The sequence below is a fragment of the Plectropomus leopardus genome, chromosome 1, assembly GCF_008729295.1.
Source record: "Plectropomus leopardus isolate mb chromosome 1, YSFRI_Pleo_2.0, whole genome shotgun sequence".
NCBI lineage: Eukaryota > Metazoa > Chordata > Actinopteri > Perciformes > Serranidae > Plectropomus > Plectropomus leopardus.
The window spans coordinates 11466241-11476561 of record NC_056463.1 but is presented as its reverse complement, the minus strand read 5'-3'; the positions used below and the strand labels follow the sequence as shown (position 1 = coordinate 11476561).

Genomic DNA, 10321 nt, shown 5'->3' with positions numbered 1-10321 from the left:
TATTTGATGATTTATTTTTAATATGTTGTAATATGTAATTTTTTATTTGTCACTGCTGAGCTCTGACCACTTAGTTGTTTAAAGAATTAAAAAGAAATCTGCCTTCGAAATAAATCTGCTCAGCTTTGACTGCATCTCTTTCCTTTGTTCATGTGCATTAAATCAACAACCAGAGCTTCTCCAAACAGACGTCCTCCGCCAGAATAAACACTTGATTTTCTGCATTCTGGTAGGTTGTTATGCTCTAATTTGTGCATTCTCTGCATCATTTTATCGTGCAAATGCCTTAAACTCCTGTTACTTTCATGGTTTTACGAATGCACATGTTCCAGATACTGAAGGAGACATATTCCCAGTGTCCCATTTCTGGCATAAATATGTGACTTTTTCTTGTAAATTTAAATGTTCAGCTACATCATTTTCATTATGACTAATTCTTGTAATATCAAGGCTTTTGTTTTTGAAATAGTATGAGTTTATTCCCATTAAATTGCAACTTTATTCTTGAGATATGATTTAAATTCCTGAAATCTCATAGTCATACTAGTATGAATTTTTTGGTCTTAATGTGGCCCTAATACTTTGTCATACTGAACAATGTAATTTTCCATGACAGAATTCAGCAGCCCCTGTTGCCTATTAAGCATGCATCATGTTGTAAGATTTCTTCCAATGTTTTGTTTTGCACCCTCTGCATCATGCGGATGAGTTCTGCACTCCATTGTTTTTAATAACAAGAACAAATGTGAATATTAAAACTAACAGTGAAATATTCCATCCGAAGTTAAGAAAATAATCCATACATTAATACCAGATTCAAATTATAAAAATAATCTTTTAATAAAAACTACATATTCAGTGCACAAAGAACAAAAGTACAAATCTTAAACTTTAAACATTGATTGAAACAAATGGTAAGCATGTTAAAAAATCAGTTAACATGGTCATGTGAGTTAATATCTTAATTAGTTAAAGTGATCAGCATAAATAGAACTGTAAATAAATTATGAGCCTTTTTTCTCTGTCCCCAAACATCCTTGGTGAGCAGGTTGTCATAATGTGTTTCCCCGGCAGACATCTACTTGGGCCTTTTGCATCTGCGAATGAAAGAGGGTTCATTTAGAAACATAAAATTTAATGAATTCAGACAAAACAGAGCTCAAAAAGCCTGGATGAACCTGAACTCAGAGGCCGTTTCAGATCACTTTGTTTATTCTGCTCATCCTGCATGTCTAATTAGCTGTGGGGAATATGGTTTTGTCAACCTTAAACTGGATTGTTTTATTGTTTCCCCTACTTTATTGTATTTCCCAGCACATGTTGAAAAATTTACCTTTCAACAAATTCCCTCTCAACATCTCAAGTCATTTGTCTTTTGACTGTTGAGTGCCTCTTGGGTACAGACTGAGCTCTTAAAGCATGAAAAAAAATAAAAAATAAAAACATATGAAAGCTTCCCTCTCTGGCTTACTTGCAGGAGGCTTGATCGAAGTGTTGATGCCTGTGGGCGCAGATGGAGGAGTTGAGATGACAGCGTTGGATAAGTCTCGGCTGTGGAGTAGACACGGGTCTGGGAAGACAGTCACAACGCTCGACATCTATCTCACAGTCAGGCATCCATGGACTGAGCGGAAACTCTAAATTTTGTTTGAAAATCACAAAAACAGTGTAAGTACAAAAAAAAAGAAAGAAAGAAAGAAAACTTCATCTTGTTAGGTGAATCTCTGTAGGCTAATGACATACATCACTTCCATTCTTTAATAACAGTCTATTCAGTTCACTTAAATGGGTTAGTAAAAAATGTGCTGATGTTCAAAATTTTAAAAAAGTGTGAAAGAAATTCTCTAGATATGATGTTTTGAGTCACAGTATGGTAACATGTTTACAAAGACAATGCCAACTTGCTGATGTTTTAGCAATTATGATGTACAGTGGCTGACAGGGGCAAATGCACTATACACATCCCAAAACACTTCGGTAAGTTTTTAGGAGAAAAAAACACATAGAAAAATACAAAAGAAAAACAACAGAAATGTGCTGCAAAAAATACAAATAAAATACAAAAATGTTGCAATGTCAAAAACATAAAAATGTCACAAAAAAGGACTGCATGCCTAGTCAACACATCAAAAGTTCCCCAGGTCACTAGTGTTGAGTGGAACCGCTAGATTTCTTTTTTTTTTTAACCTGAGAGAGACCTGATCGGAGCTTGCTGTTTTCAGTGAGACAAAAAGTGAAGTTAAGAGGCAACATAAAACAAACATGCTCTCCTCTCTCTCTCTCTCTCTTTCTTCAGTAGATAATAAAACTGTTCCACTTAGCGCTCCCCCTGGCCTGAAGGCAGTGTTGTTATACTCCACATTGGTCAAGGTCTCAAAACAGCTTTTCGAAAGTCTTGGACTTCACAATAATTTTACTCGATCTTGTCTTGTTCTCAGACAAAATGCACAAAATGGAAAATATCATTGGACAAAATAGAATACATCTTAACCATTTATTTATAAGAAACTATGAATGTCTATTCACGATTTTGTGCCAATCTATCCAACAGTTGTTGAGATAAACAACCACAGACCTTCTGCAGTGGATGGATAAGGTATGCATCTGTCAGATGAACAATCCCAAATCAGCCCACTGGCACAAAGTCTCCTGGAGTCCTCTGCCTCTGACAGCTGGCCCATTGGAGAGCAGCTGCCAACCAAACAGGACACATTAGAATAAAAAACAAATCAAAACAAAATAAGTTGAGAATTAAGACTGACTGATGTTTTGGACTCACCCGCTGCTCCTGTGAGGTTGAGCATTACGTCGTATTATGGCGGGCTCCATGCACCGGCACTCTGTATGATTAGCTACTTTTATTAGCACAGGCTCTGGTACAAACTTGAAGGGAATCACACTCAGGACCTGAAATGCACAGAATCACACAGAACACACAGAAGACTGTTTGAAAACTAGTGCTGCTGTTGTAATGTTCAAAACCTCAGAAAAGGTCAAATGAGAAGGTCAAAATGATATCCACGAATCATCTGTGATTTGTTCACTCACAGTTTTATTTACATATACAGTCGTCGTGTTTCTGCAGGTGACACCCTCTTGATTGCAGCAGCCACTGCACCTGTCAGTGGGAAAACAAATTCACATCTGGGTAAAGTGATGTGCATTGAAAAAAGGAGTTGAGCCTTTTAATGTTTATAGAAGTTTTAATGAAAGATTGTATTTGGTCAGAGGTCAGATTGAATCTCTATGGATATCCATACGAAAATTGCAGCTTAAGAATTTAAAAAAGCTAGGGGAAAAACTATATTTATTTTATTATTTAATTAATTACATATTCAAAATTATGTTACAGAATTATAATACATTTTAAGCACCTATATGAAGTAATTTCCTTGTTTTTTTGGGTTTTTTTTTTAACCTTTTTTTTGTGTTTTCAAAACTAATTTTCAAATAATGTTTTTGTCTGTTTTACTAATTTCTTTCATTGCTCATTGCCTTCTTCTCGTGTTTTTGAAAGATATAAAGCCACTTTATTCAGGTTTTAAAGGGCTGAAGTTGTGGATATGGTTTTAATGTCAAACAAACCTGTGGACGGACACACAAGGTGGCTTGAAGAACATCGAGGGGTCGGTGCCCAGCTCCTTGGCTACGTCCACACATGTTTCCCTCGGCATGCACTGAGTCCGCTGCCACTCTTCATCTATGGCTACATGACAAACACACAACGTTTATGACTACATCAACACACGTGCATAGACCAGCAACATGTACTGAAGGTTTTATCCAACCTTTAAGTATCTCCAGGCTGTAAGATTCGGCAGCGTAGCGTGTAGAGCGATGTGAGCCCACTGAAGGTGGAGAAGAGAGAGTCTCCGGCTGCTGCAGTCTCAGACGACACTTCCACAACTTCCAGTCGGGAAAGTCTGCGAGCCTCAGCAGTTCATCCAGGCTGGAGGCTGACCGCACCTTCCTCTCCCACTGCTTCATAACCTGCAGGATTACAGTCAGTCATTCTTTAATGTTTCACATTAAAATAAAGAAACATATTATTTGTCTATATTCCACCTGATGTCACTGTATCTGTCTTTTGGGATTCAGTTTCCCTCAAAAATAACACAGTTAATAAAAGTACTATATAGATAAGATAATTCTGTTGAAAACAAGTCAAGAGTATCACAGCCTTGTCGATGACCGAGTGATAGCTTTATTGAAGATTACTAAAGATATATTTCTAAATTTCCAGAGGACAATTCATGCATCAAAAAACTAAAGCATGACTCTAGGGATGACACTATTTATCTGTCTCTAAGTCCACCATGTTAGTATATATTAGAGAGATTGACATGAAATTTGGTTCAGATATCCATGGTGCCCAGATGATCAATCCTATAGACTTTGGTGATCCCCCGAATTGTTGTCTTGCAGCGATATTACATTATCATTTGTGGGTTAGAGGAAAGATTTTGGTGAATATTAAATGGATTGCTGTCATGATCCCCTACAGACTAAAGCAATCCCCTGACTTTTTCTCCAGCACCAACTTATCAGAGTGAACTGTCTGCAACTATTGGATGGTATGTCATTGAAATTGTGTACAGACATTCGTGGTCACTATCCCCTGGTTTCACACTCAGAATTCATACAATCAGATAAAATAGTGGACAGTATAGAGTGATTTCAGACACAGATTTAGTAAATATTCCATGCTAAACATCAGCATGTTCATGTCTCATTCAGCTCAAAACTCTACAGTGCTTGTTCACATAACATGACTTTAGTCCTGATTTTCCACTCACTGAGTTTTTAGAGCTCCTAACAAATGCCACATATCAGAGGCAAATTGGCTTTGGCGAACTGTTCACAAATTGGCACTCGCAATATGTATGAAATGTTCAAAGATGTGAGTGAGAGGCTCATTGATGCATTAAAGATGCTTTCCAGATATCTAGCATGTTAAATATCCAACCCAGTCTCACTCCCAACTCATCAAATACTGCTGCTTGGCCAGTTGCCCTCAAAGTCAGATGTTGACACACAGGGCAACCCTTGGAGGTGGTATGAGACGCGTCTGGCTGCTTTTGATGCAGCAAACATTTAAGTACAAAGAACTAAAAAAACTGCATAGGGCAGAGGGGAGGGGTGATGGATGGGCCAAAAAAATCTGGACCTGCCTGGGACTTTGTTGGTGCGCTTAAGCCAATGAGAACACAAGATATAGGTTAAGGACAGAAATGCTGCACTGTGGTGCCGTCCATGGTGTGTATGTGTGCGTGTTTCGAGGAAGACAGGAAATAAGAGAGAGGGGATGATAAGGTGGAAGGTGGACTATTGCATGCAATGTTTCTGTTACTTGGAATGTTTTTTGAGCCATCTCGCGGAAGCTGAGACAGCAAGTTGCATAGTTTGAATAACAGAGCGATCTGACTTTGAAAGTCGTGTAGTGTGATCTTAGACTAAGTACAGCCTAACAGAGCCTCTAATGTGGCTCTAGATTTATAGGGTGCGTTCTGAATCGCATACTAAATCTATTTATTTATTGTAGGTACTACAGCTGCCTGGTGCCTGTGCTGTTTCATTCAGTATGCACACAAACTGGACATACTACTTCTTCATAAGACTGAGCCCTGAACTTTGACCATCTTGCACATATATCTGTGTACCATGGAGATCAAAGAAAAACACCATTTGCGAAACTCATTAGAGACGGATATCAATCCAGAGAGCTCTGCTGTTGTTACTGCTTACATTGTAGATTTTGTACTACTAAAATTAGACTGGATATGCATTTCTCTATTTTTGTTTTCCTTATTTTTTTTCTTTGTTGGTAATCAGTCAGTCAGTCAGTCATTTTCTGTAACCGCTTGTCCTCGTAAGGGTCGCGGGGGGGCTGGAGCCAATCCCAGCTGTCTTTGGGCGGAAGGCGGGGTACACCCCGGACAGTTCGCCAGACTATCGCAGGGCCGACACATATAGACGAACAACCATACACACTCACAACCACACCTAAGGGCAATTTAGAGTCATCAATTAACCTGAGCTGCATGTCTGTGGACCGTGGGAGGAAGCCGGAGACCCTGGAGAGAACCCACGCGGACACGGGGAGAACATGCAAACTCCACACAGAAGGGCCCCCGCCCGGACCGAACCCCGTTCCAACCGGGATTCGAACCAGGGACCCTCTTGCTGTGAGGCAACAGTGCTAACCACAAAGCCACCGTGCCGCCCTCGTTGGTAATCTGTGTGATTATTTTTGTTCACTTAAATGATTAATATGTAATACAATTAAATTACTATTTGACTTTTTGTCATCAGTCACTTTAAAGCGCTGTCATCCATCACTGCGGACACTTCTGTCAGTTGTCAGTCAGCTATATGCTAAATCTTTTTCTGACATATGATATAGTATGGTAGTATGGGTACTGGAATGCACAGCTATCCTTGCTCAAAAAGTGAAATGAATGCATGAATGCAGAATGCAATATATGATTCTTTCTGCTATGTGTCTTACACTGAGGCTGAGTTGAAGTTTACTGCAGCGTGATTGCACAGATCACTCGACCTGATTAGTCAGAGTGTGATTATCAACAGCTGCAGCAGCAAATTTGTGTGTCTGCTCCGATCTGCCTCTCTCTCTGAATGCTGCTCATTCTGAAGTCTCATGACTCTGCTAGCAAAGAGTGCATATTCATACTCACCAGGAGAATGACATACAGCAGAATTTAAACCCGGGACATCTGACAAAAATGGGCCTCAGTCAACTAAACCAGTGTGGTGCTCTTTCAGGGGGAGGCAGCAGTGGTGGGAGAAAACCATAAAACCACCTGTCATGCTTCATCGGATGTGTTCCCATGATGACATAAACCAGAACAAAATGGAAGCTGAACAGATTAGATCTGTACAGTTTGGAAAGCATTATCCTTTACGTAAGTTGGTCTTTTACTGTTTTGTTTTATTTTGTTGACATTTTCAGACAGGAAAGAGGCTCATTTTTGAGGCGGGAAAGCCAAAGCGTGATACTGGATGGCCGGTCTACAAACATCAGACAGGACAGTCATGGAATATTGCACAGTGTTTGCTTTATTCCCTCCGGACCACTGTAACGATATGAGTGCTCTGATGTTTTCAGTGTGTTGCAGAATGGAGGGTGGGGCCAGTTGGCTGGCTGACTGCTTCCACTTAAATCAGAGAAACAACAACAGAAAGTAGGGAGGTTTCCCCTCCGCAATTTCTACCAGGGGATAGACCCGCTAATGGGAAACAGAGAGGGAAAGCGCCTGAGAAAGGGATGACAGGAAACGGAGGTAAAGATGGAGTTTGAACAGAGAACAAGTGGAGAGAGGCAGGAATAAAGATAGATAGATAAAAGAAAATTCAGAGTGGTTCAAAAATCCCATCACGCCGATATAATTGTGGTGGGATTTTTGTCTTTTTAGCCACATTGAGTGCACACATGACAACTGTCATTTTTGGTTTCTTTTGACAATGAACACGTGAGTGTAGCTGCACTGGCACACTGTAAAAAAAAGAAAAAAAGTTGATGTTACTTAAAATAATGGTGGAAACTGATTGCCTTGAAAAAATAAAGAAAAATGTAGAAATCTTAATTTATGTTGACTTTATATCTACTTCATTTTTTTTTATTTTAGTGAAGTTGTTGCAACTTAAAAATGACAAGTGCATTTACCTTGTTAAAGTGTTAGCAACTTGAGTAAATCAAGTTAATCTGACTAATATCACCAATGAAATGAAAGTTCGGAGATCTTCGAGATGTTTAAGAATATATAAATATAATGACTAGTTTGCAACCAGCTGGCTACAGATATATAGCACAATAAACTACTTTTACTTAAATTGTTAAAACTTGAAAAGATTAATTACAGTGAACTTGTCATTTATAAAACTGCAAAGGCGTCACAAAATTAAGTAAATATAATTAAATTTGAGGTAAACTTAAGAATTAGATATAAATTAAACCTAAATTAAGAATAATAGTTATATTTACTCACATTTTTCAAGGCAATCGGTTTCCTACATTTTTTAAAAAGTGAAATAAACTTGTCAGATCCACAGTGCAGCAACTGGTCAAATGTGAGATTTATGGGAGTGAAAAGAGGAGAGAAGCAAGAATCAATAATATATAAACAATGCAGTATCTAATTTCTGTTCTTTGGACAAAGTTAGATATTAACATTTAAGTTCTTTTAGTACCAAGGAGTGAAAAATCTGCCATTATACATGAGATAAAAATCAGAATTCTTACTTTGAGATATAAAGATGTTACATACACTTGAAGACACAAAGCTCCACGCCAAACTTACCTTACTTCCTCCTTCTCTGTGCATACTGTGGCCCACGTTTATCCAGCTCAGCTCCACCACCAAAGTCACCAAGCAGGAGATTCTGCACAGAGTCCGTTTCATCTTCATCATTATCCCTTGGCTCTGCCCGCGGTCTACGAGAAGCACTCAGCAGTATGAACTTGTCTCCTTTTTCTTCTGGCCGAAAGCACTTAGAGTTGGCTGCCTCTCAGTTTTCCCAGACCAGCTGAGTCCCTCAGACCACACACACACTCAGTCCTCTCAGTGCAGGTATGTGCAACACAAACTCTTGATCTTCCAGCTGCACAGTAAAGACTGTGTGTGTGAGAGTGTGTGTGTGTAAGCCAGACGTAACCTGTCACAGCAATCCAGACACCCACGAGCCAAATGGAGAAGGTTAAAGGGGCTTTAAAACATGCACCTCTTGCTGCAGAAGCTTTGATGCAGAACCTGAGGTGTCCTGTTAAATAACAAGGCTACTAGTAGGCGGAAACTGGAGATTACATCAGAAAAAAAGTTACCTTGAGGAGCTCTTATCAGCACACTCTGATGTCAGAATCAATTGTGAGATATCAGATGATCTGATTCCTCTGTGCGTCTTCGTTATATACCAACCTCCTGAAAAAAACAAAAAAAGCTGCTGACTTCTGGCTTCCCTTAACAGCTAATTTCAGTGGTTACAGTGTCTGTATGTTAAACTTTCCCTCTGTTAGTCCTCCAGATCCTGCTGTGGTTTGTCCATATTAAAAGGCCCTGAGGTACAAGAGCAGCCACACAGTTCCCTCCTCTGATCCTGGAGAAGCTGAGAGGAGCTGTAGTATGTGAGTCTCTCCCACTGCTGCTGGTCCCACTGCCTCAAAGCACGCCCTTTTTATTTGCTTGTGTGTTCCCTTCTTTATTTTTTAAATGTCTGTTTGTCAAGTGATCAAGTCCCCTGCCTGTTAAATCCCCTATCAGTGTCCTTTCCTCTGAGGTTGCCAAACCGCACACAGCCGAAGAGCTGTAACATGTGTTTTAAATGTGATCCAGACTTCCGTAACGTGTGAGGGGGAATCAGATGCCAGCAACACCCCTGTCCCATAGACACCCCACCCACTCGCCCGTCCAGGCCCATTTGACTCAGGATGTAATCTGCCGGGAACGGACTTAATGGTGGGAATATAAGAAAAATATCCTGAATTTGTATGCCAATAAGGCCATCTTCTCTGTCTGCTGCAAAACAATTTATTTATTTATTTTATTCAAAAGGGATAATATACAGTTTACAACAGTAATGTTACCATTTGGTGCACCCTTCCAGACTATAGTTAAGGGTTAATTCACATCTGCAGTCCCTTGGCAGGTCAGAACAAAGACACAACACAATGACATAATATAAAGTTGCACAAGAAGAAGAAGAAAAAAACCCCACATATGACAAACAATACACACAACAGCACGATATAAAGTGATACAAAGAAGAAGGCACGAGACAGACCACGCAACATAAAACAACAAAACAATCACCACACACAGAACACAGAATACAAAAGCCACACACAATGATGAGAATATGTATCAAAAAAACAATATTTTTATGTTGTCTGTGTCATATTTTTGTTTTATAGCAGCTTGATAAATTAGGTTAATGTGGCACATGAATCAAACATCAAAACATCTGTAAAACCCTTAACCTTAATTTATCTTCATAACACAAACTCACAGTTTAAAAAGTCCAAACCATGGAGGGAAAATGTAATAAATTTAACAAGGGGAGTAGAAGCACATTTTCCTTTAAATCTCTATTTTACAAGGGACAGGGGTTAAATAACAGTGCGAACAATGGGGCATGAAGCACTTATAACAAGTCAAAATAGATTCTGGAAAGTACTTTTGTCTTGTGAACATGTACAGAACAAATCTTCAAAACAACAAACATACCCAGGATTCAAACGTCAAACTTTGAAAAAAAAAAAAACACATTACCAGAAAGTCAGTGCAGACATTTCCACCAGGGATAACTG

The 10321-nt window shown here is 39.2% G+C and overlaps 1 protein-coding gene across 1 annotated transcript; it reads right to left on the bottom strand.

Annotated features, from left to right (window-relative positions):
• Positions 1-870: 870 nt before the first annotated feature.
• On the bottom strand, positions 871-9293 carry vegfd (vascular endothelial growth factor D). The gene is made up of 9 exons (XM_042488917.1): positions 8840-9293; positions 8319-8673; positions 3789-3990; positions 3586-3706; positions 3049-3118; positions 2780-2907; positions 2576-2691; positions 1472-1637; positions 871-1097 (listed from the first exon to the last, which is right to left on the bottom strand). Exons 2-9 carry the CDS (start codon positions 8427-8429, stop codon positions 1079-1081), a joined length of 933 nt encoding a protein of 310 aa, XP_042344851.1. The 5' UTR covers positions 8430-8673; positions 8840-9293; the 3' UTR covers positions 871-1078.
• Between the last annotated feature and the right edge of the window lie 1028 nt (positions 9294-10321).

What these genes read in the sequence shown, in the direction of transcription:
- vegfd (XM_042488917.1), bottom strand. Translation starts at nt 8,429, where the DNA reads ATGATGAAGATGAAACGGACTCTGTGCAGAATCTCCTGCTTGGTGACT. An exon ending in CAACCTCACAGGAGCAGCGG is followed by an intron (nt 2,692 to 2,779) that starts GTGAGTCCAAAA and finishes TTTGGTTGGCAG; the next exon opens with CTGCTCTCCAATGGGCCAGC. An exon ending in TTATCCATCCACTGCAGAAG is followed by an intron (nt 1,638 to 2,575) that starts GTCTGTGGTTGT and finishes AACAAAATTTAG; the next exon opens with AGTTTCCGCTCAGTCCATGG.